This window comes from Podarcis muralis, chromosome 12 (genome assembly GCF_964188315.1).
Source record: "Podarcis muralis chromosome 12, rPodMur119.hap1.1, whole genome shotgun sequence".
NCBI classification, from domain to species: domain Eukaryota; kingdom Metazoa; phylum Chordata; class Lepidosauria; order Squamata; family Lacertidae; genus Podarcis; species Podarcis muralis.
Window position 1 is genome coordinate 50,552,279 of NC_135666.1, and position 14,570 is coordinate 50,566,848.

The following is a 14,570-nucleotide window of genomic DNA, read 5'->3' on the forward strand; positions in this document are numbered from 1 at the left end:
TTCTAATCAGTTTCACCACGGTAGGAATAATTTCATAAATGTCTATCATGTCCCCACATAATCATCGTTTAACAATCTCGTTTGTCATTGTGCTGCACATTCACCAATTTACAGTACAATCCAACTCAAATCTACTCAGAAGCCAGACCTGCTGAGATCAATGGGACTCACTCTGGCGTAGGGCCATTCTTAAAATCTCTTTAGGAAAAATGAAACATTTATTTCTGGTTCCCTGTTCAATACCTAACAATGGTGCCACTAGAGGGAGACTGGGGCCTTTTTCAAAGGTACAAAGGACCTATGCTTCTTTTCTCCAGTGAAGCGCTGCAACAACAGGAGACCCTAGTACACTAGTCCTGCCCTAAAGAGCACAAATGCTGTTGAACGTGTGTGTGTTTGCTGAGGCTGTTTCCCCCCACACATTCTGTGCCTGTGTGTGCAGGATCTTGTCTGTTCCTTTCATCTGCTGTGTGTGTAGATGGAAGCTGAATGCCCATCCTTTTGCTGAATGTGTGCATGCACATGAATAGAAATGTGTTGATATGAGATTATCCATATATGAAATGAGCTCTGGCTGGTATGCAACTCTCAGAAAGGTGGCAAATCCTTAATGTGGCCATCGAGCCACAAAAGGTTAGCCTTTTCATTCACAGTGACATCCAAGTCAAGCCTCCTTTCCCTGGTTATAGATCTTTAGATTATTTCTAATGTCTAGCCAATGATTCAATTTTATTGCTTATTTCATCAAAGCCTTAAAATAAATGGCATTCTAACAGTAACTGGGCCCATGATTGACTCCAGAGGAATTCTACTTTTGGATTTTAAGAATCCATTCAGATATTCAGAATAATCCAACCATTCCGTTATTTGGAAATTATCTTTCATTCATACAAATATGCAAATGATAAAGAAGTTTAAAGACTCTCTCAAGGCATTTAAAAATGTAGTATAAACACCAACAATTGGGAAACATGGGCCTGCGAGCTCTTCAACTGAACAGCCTTTACCAAAGGTGTCATGGTCTTTGAAGATGCCCATCTCAGGACAAAAGGGAGAATTGTGCTAAGAGGAAGGCACACTTGGCAAACCCTTACCATGATCAACTCCCATCCAGAAACCTATGTCCCAACTGTGGAAGGACGTGTGCATCCTGAATTGGCCTTCACAGTCACTTACGGACTCACTGTTAAGAATGTGTTCATGGAAGACAATCTTACTCGGCTACGAGTGATTGCCAAAGAAGAAGAAATATGTTTTGCTTGATGTTTTTCTTCCTATAAGCATTTCACCCCTCCACATTTGCCATGGGCATTAGTAATGCCAGCTGGCCTCATGAAAATAGCAAATGTAGTCTTCTTTGTGGCTTTAATCCAATGTTTTCCATTTTATATAATCTTGGGTTGTAAATTAAGGAAATTATCCCCAAACCAAACACACAAAACGGCAAACCAAAATTAGTTGAACCCAACCCAAAATGCCATTCTAAGGATATGACAACTGAGAACATAAAAAGCTCAACTAATGTCTATAAAAACAAGTAAAAGAATAAAACTTGCCAAGTATAAAACTAAGAAATTGTATTTGTTGTCAAAGCTTTCCTTTAAAAAATACTGCAACTTAAAATTAACCAGTTAATTTTATTTCCAAAATCAAAAGATAATTTATATGCTAAGCATATCGGAGAACACTTTTTCTCCCTTTTGCACTTTCTTCTTCTGTGGGTCATGGTCTTATGATTATTTAAATTCACGAGCAATTCTTGGTTGATAAGGCACTGCAGTGCTGCAGGCTACAATCCTCACACAATGCCTAAAGGGTTATTACAATGGAGAAATTCTATTGAGAACAACAAAAGAAACTTACCCCTTCCCGAAGGCACCTCATTAGCACAGTGTAAGCAGCTGAAGGAAGGGCCCAGCATTCTCTGGGGTGCTCCTTTTTCCCTTCCTGTAAATGATGTGGAAGGGCCAGAAATGAAGTGAACAGTATAAATTATGTTAAATCTTTATGGGGGGAAATGCAATTTTATACGCACACATTCTCTATGAACCTGTCTGTTTTTAAATGATGCCTCTTATGTCACTGCATAAGGAACTGGTTCTGCTAAATATGTTAACTTTAGTCACAAATTAACAACAGTTCTGCCAGCCTTTTAAATCAATGGTATATTTATTTTCAGATCAGTCACATGTAGGCAGAAGAAGCTCCTGGACCATTTATATATATATTTTTAACTTTGAGCATCTGAATAGACAGGTTAATAGCTTAATATTTCCCGCTGCCCTACCCCAAGGCAATTACTTGTATCTCTTTTTCGATTTGCAAAGACTATGCAAGGGAGATCAGAGTACTAAATGGTTCCACAACAACAGAAAGAAACAAGACAGTTGTGAGAGCTTCATTAACTATGAATTCTGAAATCAATCTCTGGACCTTTGAGGCAATTCATAAACTTATCTAGAAAGATACAATATAATGTTTCTTTCCCTGTTTGCAAGGAGCCTAAGCTCTAGTTGAGGTTCTCCATTCTGCATCCCAAGGTTCCTCAAAGGCCTTGGGGAAGGGAACAGAGGCAGGCTTAGCTATTGCTGCATGAAAAGCTTTGGTTAACTTCCAAGGGATTCAGTGGGGGCTGTCTCTTCCTTTGACAATTGCAGCACCCAACAAGCCTTTTTAATAGAATCATAGAATAGAATCATAGAATTTCGTTGTCCCCGAGAGGGGGCAATGACAATAAAGATATTATTATTATTATTATTAGAATCATAGAGTTGGAATAGACCACAAGGGCCATCGAGTCCAACCCCCTGCCAAGCAGGAAACACCATCCGAGCACTCCTGACGTATGGTTGTCAAGCCTCTGCTTAAAGACCTCCAAAGAAGGAGACTCCACCACACTCCTTGGCAGCAAATTCGACTGTCGAACAGCTCTTACTGTCAGGAAGTTCTTCCTAATGTTTAGGTGGAATCTTCTTGTAGTTTGGATCCATTGCTCTGTGTCCACTTCTCTGGAACAGCAGAAAACAACCTTTCTCCCTCCTCTATATGACATCCTTTTATATATTTGAACATGGCTATCATATCACCCCTTAACCTCCTCTTCTCCAGGCTAAACATGCCCAGCTCCCTTAGCCGTTCCTCATAAGGCATCGTTTCCAGGCCTTTGACCATTTTGGTTGCCCTCCTCTGGACACGTTCCAGTTTGTCAGTGTCCTTCTTGAACTGTGGTGCCCAGAACTGGACACAGTACTCCAGGTGAGGTCTGACCAGAGCAGAATACAGTGGCACTATTACTTCCCTTGATCTAGATGCTATACTCCTATTGATGCAGCCCAGAATTGCATTGGCTTTTTTAGCTGCCGCGTCACACTGTTGGCTCATGTCAAGTTTGTGGTCAACCAAGACTCCTAGATCCTTTTCACATGTACTGCTCTCAAGCCAGGTGTCCCCCATCTTGTATTTGTGCCTCTCATTTTTTTTGCCCAAGTGCAATACTTTACATTTCTCCCTGTTAAAGTTCATCTTGTTTGTTTTGGCCCAGTTCTCTAATCTGTCAAGGTTGTTTTGAAGTGTGATCCTGTCCTCTGGGGTGTTAGCCACCCCTCCCAGTTTGGTGTCATCTGCAAATTTGATCAGGATACCCTTGAGTCCATCATCCAAGTCGTTGATAAAGATGTTGAATAAGACCGGGCCCAAGACAGAACCCTGTGGCACCCCACTAGTCACTCTTCTAATAAAGGCATAAAAACCTGAGCAGAGAACACCCTAGGTTGGTTCTTAACCTCAGTCACCTCCTCTTCTTGTCTGGGTTTGACTGGGAAGACCCCAATTCAGACAGTTCCCTAGAGGCCTCCCACTAAGCCCCAGTGGCTCCCTGAGTCTTGGGGGGATTAGGTGTGACCTCTCCTGTGGAACTACTGCCTGAGTGGGAGGAATAGACATGAGGGCCATCCAAAAAGGGCTCCTAGGACCCAGGGCGCGAGGGAAAAGAGGGGGAGCATCCAGCTTTATCTGGTGAATAGCCCCTCTTTTCCCTATGCCTGCATGTGGACCACTTATGCTTGAATTTACTCTTATGGTGACGAAGCAAGCTGGTCCGGGTGTAAAAAACTCCTGAGGGAATCATTAATATCTGAAGAGATAACCCCCCTTGTCCATTACGGCAATGTTGGGAAATTTGCTGAAGTAAGGAAGGCCTCATACTCATCTCGGCCTGTTCCAGTGAATAACCTGGAGAATCACCAAAGCCCACTTTGCCTGGGATCTCCAAATGTATAGGCCTCCTCCGTTGGGAGGAGAGAGGCTGTCCTGCCAGAGTGGCTGGGGAAACTCAGTCAGATGGGTGGGGTATAAATAATAAGTTATTATTATTATAAGGCGAAGTCATCCTGCATGCAAAGGCAGAAAATCAATGCGACTGATCACACTGCTCTCGCTGCTCCAACTCCTAATTGGTGCTGGGACCCGAAGGTGCAGCAATAATGCAGCCAATCAAGGCAGGGAGAGACCACAGAGAACATGAAAGCCACTAGACAAACAGGTGCAGCGATCACCTCTCTAGGAGCTGTTGGGGCCTCCTGAAGAAACGCTGAGTTGTTGAAACAAAATGACGTTCCTGCCTTTTTCAAAAAAGGGCAGTAAATGCAAGCTCCTCTTCCCTTCCCCAGACAACCGGGGGAGAGGTGGGGGAGAGAAAAATGAAGAGAATGAAGTAGAAATGAAGATGTTTGTGGGGGAGCAGCCAACAGGAAAGCACAGTGAAAAAACTCAGAAAGATGATCTAGCAAACCGGATGAAGGTGAGGACTAGATAAAGGGAAAATCTACACAAAACAAGCACTCAAGCAAATGGTTCTCTCCACACAAAGAGAGAGACATGAAGACCCAACCATCCCTTGCAGCAGGCAGGGTTGGAATGACTACTCCACTCTGGAGAGGATGTTTCAAGTTGAAGACTCTGCCTGTGTCTAGTAGGGGGAGTCATTCCTATCAGGAATGGCATCCCCCTCCATCTGGTAAATATCACCTTCTCCATCTGTCTCTCAACTAATTCACAGTCTTCTATCTACTTACAACTTACAACGACTTACATCTATAATATGCAGCTGGAAGCCAAAAATGAAATATTTTGGTCCTACTTTGGTGCTAGGTTCCTAAACGACCACACCAAAGTCACATGATAAATTTTACACCAGGCTTACATTTCATCAAAAGCATGAGCTGCTCACATATTGATTGCAATGGTGTAGAAAACAGAATACGTTCAATAGACCACTGGAAGTGGAAAATCTGAGACTTAATGGTGCTGAATGAAACAATACAAATATGGGAAAGAAGAATCTATTTAACATAAGTATTTCAGGGGGGGAAATGGTTCCTTTTATTCTTATTGAAATACAACAGAATATGTGAGCAGCTCATGTTGGATACTGTAAGAAGATGAATCAAATGTATTTTTGCTGTAACTGTAATTCTATAGATTTAAAATTTAAAAATCAGACCAAAAACATGATCTTCCTAAAACATATTTAGGAATATGTATGCCATAGCCATACCTCTTTAAGAATGAGCACACTTTCATGATCATCTACAGACCATAACTTGCATAATGGATTAGACAGATTGTGAAGGTGACTACGGACTTTAACACAACTGCTGTACAAATAATTAGATGGTTTTTCCTATGCTCTTAAAAGCTTGGACAAAAGATGAACCAAACTGTTTGATAAATATTTTCTATTTCTATATTTCACTGTATTTTATTTCAGTTATAGAAACAAAGCTAGAGAGGTGAACAACCTCTCAGTTCTGAGAGCATAATGGAAGTATGCTCAAAATGTAAATGCAGTTATCTTATGTTCATATGACTGCTTCATTTTTATTCAGGCTTAATGCTCTCAGCCAGTGACCTTAGGAACTGACTAGAAAACTAATATAGGAACTTCTAGAAATGACAGTTAACAGATATGCCCCCTGGGGAACCAGACACCACGTCTCTTTAGGCTTTACTTCCATTCTGAAGCCATCTAAGGGAAAACAATTTATATTATAATCAGGAACTAAAAACTCATGCTTCTCTACTGATAACTATTATCTGGCTCTATAAATAAACAGTCCCTCTTGTTCTACAATGTAAGAAAATAAAAGGGAGAGGCAACTTATGTATACATGGAGGGAATCCAAGAATACCGAATCAAAATAATTTTAAGACCCACCACCACATTTGGACATAAACTTAACAGCTTTATGACAGGGTTATGTCTTCCTAAGACAGCTAATTTATGACATCCTAGCTAGCATTTGGCCTTAGGTGTACTGTACTAGAATCTAGATGAGGAAAGTTACCTGGGGTAAATTTTGTTATCCTTCTTAACTTCACTGTAATTTAGTGAAATTGAATGTCATACAAACAGGACTCTGCTCATGCAATGAGATTTATCTTTCCCTTGTGTGTCCCCATATCTGTTCTGGAGGGAGTCACCAACCCTTAAGATAAATTTTGATGGCACATTTGGGGTTGAAGGGGGGAAAAGGAGAGAAAGAGGAAGTCTACTCCACTTGCACACAGATAACTGCACCCACTGTCTTTGGTTCCTTCTCTCTTTTCTCAAGACCTTTGTCCTTCTTGTCTTACAAAACACTCATTTTTTTCCAGTCTCTTCTCTGCCCAGCTCACATTTAACACAGTGGAGTTTACTTCTGAGTAAACATGCATAGCACTGCACTGTAAGGGCAGTCAAATTAGTAAGTTAATTATTATATGAATACAATGTTCAATGTAAAAATTACCCAAACCACAAGGAATCTGTATTCGTACCATAATTTAAAGACTCCATGTAAATACTTCCAAATGGGTCCTGGCTCTCAAGGAAAACTTTTGAATAACTCAACAGCAGTACTGTATAAGGAATATTAATTAATAAAGTAATTTAATTGGTCTAGCCATATTAACTGTGACTAATTTCCACTCTCCTTCACCACCTCCTGTCTGGAAACTGGTAACAAGTATACCCCAGCACTTTAGGATAAGAAGTAACTTTCTGGAAATTTTAGGGAAAGGCATAAGACTCTCTTACAAGAGGCTACAAGCAGTGACTGCTTTAAGGTAAAGGTAAAGGGACCCCTGACCATTAGGTCTAGTTGTGACCGACTCTGGGGTTGCGGCACTCATCTCGCTTTATTGGCCGAGGGAGCCGGCGTACAGCTTCCGGGTCATGTGGCCAGCATGACTAAGCCGCTTCTGGTGAACCAGAGCAGCACAAGGAAATGCCGTATACCTTCCCGCCGGAGCGGTACCTATTTATCTACTTGCACTTTGACGTGCTTTTGAACTGCTAGGTTGGCAGGAGCCGGGACCGAGCAACGGGAGCTTACCCTGTCGCGGGGATTTGAACTGCCGACCTTCTGATCGGCAAGTCCTAGGCTCTGTGGTTTAACCCACAGTGTCACCTGCGTCCCAGTGACTGCTTTAGGCATGTCCAATTTGTGCATGACCACACACATCATTCTGAACCTGGAAAGGGCCTGAAAATGTCACAAAAAGGGATGGAACAGGAATGGGGTGGAGGTGGAACAGGATGTTTGCAAGTTTTTCAATGGTGTTTCAAATACAGTGATACCTCAGGTTACATACGCTTCAGGTTACAGACTCTGCTAACCCAGAAATATTACCTCGGGTTAAGAACTTTGCTTCAGGATAAGAACAGAAATTGTGCTCCGGCAGCGCCGTGGCAGAAGGAAGCCCCATCAGCTAAAGTGGTGCTTCAGGTTAAGAACAGTTTCAGGTTAAGAATGGACCTCCGGAACGAATTAAGTACTTAACCCAAGGTACCACTGTATACGTGATTTCACTTAAAACACACAGTGCCTTGGAACGCAACTCCCCGCATAAATAGGGAGTTGCCTGTAATTTAAACCTTTAAGAAACCAAATCCTGTAACATTTCAAAGGAATACAGCCTAAAAAGTCAGAACAGTAGTCTTTCTATACAGCATTTTTAATAGGACAATTCAAAAATTCTACTTTTAAGAATGGGCTTAAAAGCCCATTTATAGGTGCTTTAAGAGTAGGACATGTACAATTTAGGCTACATTCTCTGTTTGCTCTAAAATGTGGGCTTTTAACTCTATTTTTGTATTTGCCATATTTATAGGGTGCTGAAAATCACTATAAAAAGGCTAGCTGTTAAAATTAATTTTAAGACGCATCAAGATGAAACTTTTGAGATGTGCAAGGCAAACTTAAAAACAGGCAAATGAAGGAAGCGATTGTTTTAGACACGTCTGATATGTGTGCAACCACACACACGTGCATCACACCGAATCTGGAAGTGACCAAGTGTCACAAAAAGGTGCAGAATTGGCCAAACAAAGTGTTTGCACGCTTTCTCAAAGGATGCTCTGATTATACACGATTTCATGCAAGCGCGTAATGACTCAGAACCCAACTCCCACACAAATGTCTGTATCTTAAAATTAGCATATTTTGCTTATCTCCTATAAACTGAAGAACAAGCTATACTTCCAAGAGTTCTATTATCTCTATTTATTTCCAGCTGCTCGCTTGTTTGTTTACTTTTGCAAATGTAAGATATTTTTATACAACTGTTTAATTTACCTGGTTGGCCACAAGATAAAGCAGTTCTCCAAGGGTAGGTAAAAGGCACTGTTTCAGTTTGCTGTTCCTGAAATTTTCTCTGATCAGTTCTGTTAAGAGTGTGACTGCCTGGAACAATGAATACGTTATTAGCACAAATGGGATACAGCAGGGGAAAGCATGATAACTATGCAACTTTACAAGAAGGAAAGTAAAGGCTACAGAAGGCAAAATAAATTTTCTCTGGTAGTTTCTGAATGCCTTTCTGCAGAGGCGCAGATTGTCACAGCCAGTGCTTTTTTCTTGGGGGGGACACAAGAGAACGCATACCCCTAAACATTTTGTGAATCTAACGGGAGAAGAAACTAAAAAAAATAAAATTTTTAGTTTCTTCTCTAGCACTGTGAATTGTCAGTTCCATTGCTACCCCTGATGGCGGCCTCATTTCCTGTCACAGTGTTTCCTGAGTCTCAGACGGAAGCGAGTGTTAAATATGTAAAGTAGGAGGTGGAATCTAGCACGGTGATTGGTCAGTTTCATTGTTATCACCTCCGATGCCAGCTTCATTTTCTTTCCCGGTGATTTTCAGGAGTCAAAATGAGAGTACCCCTAAACATTTTTTTAAGGGGAAAAAAACACTGGTCATATCTGTTCAGTCAAAGACATGTAAAGAACCAGCTGCTCCCCTACTATATCCAAGTCAATAAGATTTTTATAAATTTGACATAAGAGACCTTTAGAATGATTGCTGGATATTAAACTCTGTGCATCCTCTTAAGGTTGCATAATTTCTTATGACTACTTTAGAATTCTCCTAAAAAAATATGGTAACCCTAATTTATTATCACTGTATATACCCTCCTCTCAATATTGTATATTACCCAGTGAATCTAACTTTATTATTTAAAAATGTGAATTCTCTGTCTGGGTAGAATTTCTATTTTTGAAATGAATGCTCTCATATTATTTTTTTTATTAAAATTTCCTCTGTTTTCACACAAATTTCAAAGAATGGCAAAATGGTTCTGTGTTTCAGATGAAAAAGGGAAAGATCTGAAGTCATAGCTCATATACTTTATAAACCAACCAAGGCTGGAATGTTAGATTTTCAAAAACATTAAAACTTATGACAGTATGAAATTATTGTTTACTCATAATAAGAAACTAATTGAAGAACAGTTTGGAACATGAACTGGTTTTTTAAAAAAAGAAAAGAAAAAAGCCAACCTATTACAGACTAAATATGGAATGGTTTGAAGGAAGGCAGATTCAAGAACTCTCTTATAATCACACAGAAGGCACGGGGTGAGAGAGTGCAAATTTGACTACACCTCACTGTGGGTAAAAGGCACGTGCTAAGGTTGTAGGTAATCGGGACCAGTTTATTTTTTAAATCACTTAAATACAGGCCAAATGCAATCCCAATTGTAAAATGCTACAACGTTATTTGGGAAATGGCCAATTATTTCAACCAAAATACTCTTGAGTGACTAGAACACCATCTACTATATAGTAAAAACATAATTATATTGTTTAATAGGCATCCCTGCCTAGTGTACATTGAGTCCTCAAATTAAAAATAGGATTCCCTCTACCACCATTGTATTTAATTTTAATATCCAAGTGACCTCTAGTGGAGGTTTCTGTTGAATACCTTTAAAATTACTGAATAGAGATCATGAGAGAAACATTAGACCCTTGTGACATATACCCATGGCCCATCCTCTTTCCATCCCCTCTTCTGCTGTCGGCACACAGCTTTCACAAATCCCAGAAATGAATTTTATCCAAGCCATCAAGTTTATTGTTGATGTGGCTATCAACCCTTATAAGATTTTAATTGTGAATAACTTAGAAAAGAAATAATATTCTAAACTATTTCATTCAGTTTTCAATCTCTTCCTTGGAACATTAAAATGTTCAGTTCTGTATCTCAGTACCTTTGCCAACTCTAGAAATGAGAGAAGCATAATATTCATATTCAAAAGTTAATTTCAGATGGTTTAACCAAGGCCAAAACTAAAAGATCCCCAAATACTAAGATTTTCTTAGGACATTTTGTAACTGATTATTAATCACAAAACAAATCTGATCAAACCCCACAAATTACAATTATTGCTATTGTTACTGATTTATTACCCATCCTTCACCATGAAGTCTCAGGGCTATTATTACCCCTCTTCTATCATCCATACCAGGTTCTTCATCCACTGCTACAGTGTTCTTCCTTCTTGCAGACCAAGATTACCAGGTGAAGCAAACATGGCAGAAATTTTAGCTGGGGCAATTAGAATTAGCTCTACTACCTGACTAATCTGTTTAATGCCTAGTAAAGAAAGACCACTCGTTCATATGTTTTAGTTGTGGTCAAGGACAGTTATTAACTCTTGTATGGTTGTAAATTTTGTATAGCCAACCATCTAGCTATATCTGTATTTTATTGCATATTTTATTGCATTTGATTCCTTTGCTATGGCTTGTGGCTGACGCAAATAAAGATTTTATCTATCTGTCCCAGGGCACGTCATAACAATGTAAAATGCAACAGTAAAAACAGTTTAATACAAACTACAATCACAAATGTGCTAAGTGTAGACCAGGTTGCAGCCTTGCCACCTTCCTCCAAAGGTCTGTTTGTAGAGTGAGCAGAGGAAGTAGTATGCCTTAATGGAACAAACTATGAAACGCATAGGTACCAGTAACTTTTGCAACTCATAAACCAAGGCAATAAAATGCCCAAACATTGCTTTTGAAAACTCCAATAATTGTATTAGCAAGGAATATTACCTCTATAACGGGAACAGTCTCTTTAAGCTCAGTTGTATGCAATGCCAGTAAACCAATCACTCGAGCTGCTTTGGCACGTCTGTAATTAAATGCATTTATTAACTTTATGAAAGCCACAAATCTGAAAATGCTAAACTATGAAAATGCTCAACTTACATAAAATGTAATATAAGTTAGTCATCACAATTAAATTAAATTAAATTAAGCTTAAATATAAGCCTCCTTAGCACTGAATTGCTTTAAACTGATAGAATTACCACAAAAACTTTTAAGCACAGGAAAATTTTTAAGCCTGGGAAGACTAAGCATTGCATTTAATTCTTTCAGATGAAAAATGGAATGAATGTTGGGAAAATGCTAACCAAGAAGGCTGGTTGCAGATAGGTTTTGCTATGCAAATCTGCCGCCTGCATCTTAACACAAAAAAGGGAATAATTTACAGAAAGTAATATGTGCTTCATTAAGTGCATACATGTGTGAATACAGAAAAGCCATCTAACTATCTGCCTTGCTTCTATTTTCCCGTTTAAAAATGTCCAACTTATTTTTCACTCACAGTGGTGATGGGGATATACAGTGGTACCTCGCAAGACGAATGCCTCGCAAGACGAAAAACTCGCAAGACGAAAGGGTTTTTGGGTTTTTGAGTTGCTTCGCAAGACGAATTTCCCTATGGGCTTGCTTCGCAAGACGAAAACGTCTTGCAAGTTTGTTTCCTTTTTCTTAACACCGTTAATACAGTTGCGACTTGACTTCGAGGAGCAACTCATAGCACGCGGTGTGGTAGCCTTTTTTGAGGTTTTTGAAGACTTTGGTGATTTTTGAAGCTTTTCCAAAACTTCTCCGAAACCGTGCTTCGCAAGACGAAAAATTCGCAAGACGAAAAAACTCGCAGAACGAATTAATTTCGTCTTGCGAGGCACCACTGTACAAGGATCTTACTTGTGGAGTGGGGGTGAGAAGAGTAATGCAATACAGCTATTTGCAAAAGTAGCCAGCAGAGGGCATTATGATAGAACACTTGAGGTTCACTTACTCTGTTTTATAAAATTACAGAAAAGCAGCCGGGAAAGGAGAATGAACAGTGAATAGAGAAGGCTATGCAGCAGACAGGAATTTCAATGCACATTCAAGAACATTACTATCAGATTTCAATATATTCTAATATTCTCTTTCCACATAAACATACCGGTATTTAACAAATTTGGGAAAATAAATCTGTTTCAATCAACAATTATTTTGTAGAAATTATTCAATAAATAACAGCCCTTGTATCTGGCAGGTGGGCATAGCTGAATGATTCTTTTGGGGTAAGAGTTTCTTCCCCTCTCCAAAACCCTGCCTCTAGCCCTCCTTATTGCTTCCCACTAAGAATGAGAAGTTACATAACATTACAAAATTATGCCAGCATCAGACTTTGAGCTAGAGCTTGTTCATGTTGCAGCTGCTGGCAGGTTTCTCTTAACATATCTGGAAGCACAAGCATTCCTTTGCCTGCAGTCCGAAATTGTACAGCCTAGCAAAAGTTACCCCATGTATTCTGTTGCAGTTGTGTGCTAGCACCACATTTTGTGGTGAATTCTACAAACATGTAGCACGAAGAAGTGCTTCCTTTGGTCTCTTCTGAATTACTTCCAGTTTTATTTCTCTCTGTCCCAATTCTAACAATTCTAACGGTCAGTGCAGGCAGGAAGAGTGTTACCAGGAAAGTGGCTCTATGAGCGCTGGCCTCCAGTCACACCACCATTCCTGTCACTCTCAAGCATGATAGATAGAATATAGATATATATAAATATAGAGAGAGACATATATAATGTAAACCCCAACAGTATTTTAAGTACTTTAATGAACAAATATAGCATATCTCCTTTCCTGTTATTTAGACATTTAAAATTAAATAATGAAGATTAGCAAGTCAAACAATCCTTGACTCTTTAAAATCAGAGCTTTCCACACTGTGTTTCACAACACGTTAGTGTGTTGGCTGCAGTGTGTACGTGTGTCGCACAAATGCTCCCTGCTCTTCTCCCGGGGCTGGAAAAGGGTTAGTTTAACCTCTAGTTTGCTAGTAAAACTGAATTACTTCCACCCCCATCGTTCAGCCCGGACACTGAGGTCCAGCTCTGAGGGCCTTCTGGCAGTTGCCTCATTGCAAGATGTGAGGTGACAGGGAACCAGGCAGAGGATCTCCTTGGTAGTTGTACCTGCCCTGTGGAATGCCCTCCTGTCAGATGTCAAGGAAATGAAAAACTATCTGACTTTTAGAAGACATCTGAAGGCAGCCCTGTATAGGGAAGTTTTTAATGTTTGATGTTTTAATTTGTTGGAAGCCATCCAGAGTGGCTGGGGCAACCCAGTCAAATGTTTGGCATATAAATAACAAAATAATAGTAATAATATACTACAGAGAGTGCATTTCAGAAAGCACTGCTGCCGTAATCTTCACTAATTTCAATTAGATATGTGTTAGTTGAACTGTTTTGCTTTAAATAAGCTTTACAAGTTTCTCTTTCATAGTAAACACTTGCAAAGTACTAACTGTCAAGGTATACACACAGCCTTCTAAAATTCTGAAGAACCACAAAAAGCAGACACAACCCTGCCTTTTGTATTCAAAGACAGTGCTGAGAGAGGAAAACTATCAGGCAACTGTCTCCAGCTGGGGACTGGGAAACTTACCACAAAGTTAAATAGAGATACGAAGAGCGATTCAGAGAGCCTGTCAAGTAAGGCCACTGTAAACCAGCCTACACATATTCGTTTGTTAACCCACTGTAAGTAAATGGGCCCTTCCTGGACTCTTCTCAATCAACAATCAGCCTACCACTGCTAGATTGTGTCATGGAAGATACTATTTCTGCTCTAGACAATAACTGACCACATGCAGGAGCCAAGGCCCAGGTTCTTGTATGACAGTGTTGGTGGCAGTCCTTGCTTTGGTAGCAAGCCTAACCTATTGAGAGACCAGAATGAAGGAAATGTATATGCCTTTCCTTGATCCTTTGCACGGTGTGTGGTTTGTTCTCCTGCATGAACTCAGCAGAGGCAGGTTTGTGGCCAATTTTTGAAGATACATAGACACATGCTAGTTGTCACTTACATGTCCCAGTTTGGAGCTATCCGCAACTGTTGTAGTAGCACAGGGAACTAGATTTTAAAATAAACAGACACACAAAAAAGTACAAAATT

General features: G+C 39.9%; 1 protein-coding gene across 9 annotated transcripts in view; it reads right to left on the bottom strand.

The window, feature by feature from the left end:
* The window catches only part of ULK4 (unc-51 like kinase 4), a 166,765-nt gene that overhangs the window by 136,168 nt on the left and 16,027 nt on the right, over positions 1 to 14,570 (bottom strand). For all 9 annotated transcript variants that reach the window (XR_003709203.2, XM_028751072.2, XM_077916423.1 and 6 more), the window contains 4 exons: positions 14,482 to 14,528; positions 11,382 to 11,460; positions 8,616 to 8,723; positions 1,864 to 1,947 (listed from right to left, as the gene is read on the bottom strand). Coding sequence is in view for 8 of the 9 variants with exons in the window: in XM_028751072.2 (XP_028606905.2) it covers positions 1,864 to 1,947; positions 8,616 to 8,723; positions 11,382 to 11,460; positions 14,482 to 14,528 (318 nt within the window). In the remaining variant the exon portion in view is untranslated. The remainder of the gene's footprint in view (positions 1 to 1,863; positions 1,948 to 8,615; positions 8,724 to 11,381; positions 11,461 to 14,481; positions 14,529 to 14,570) is intronic.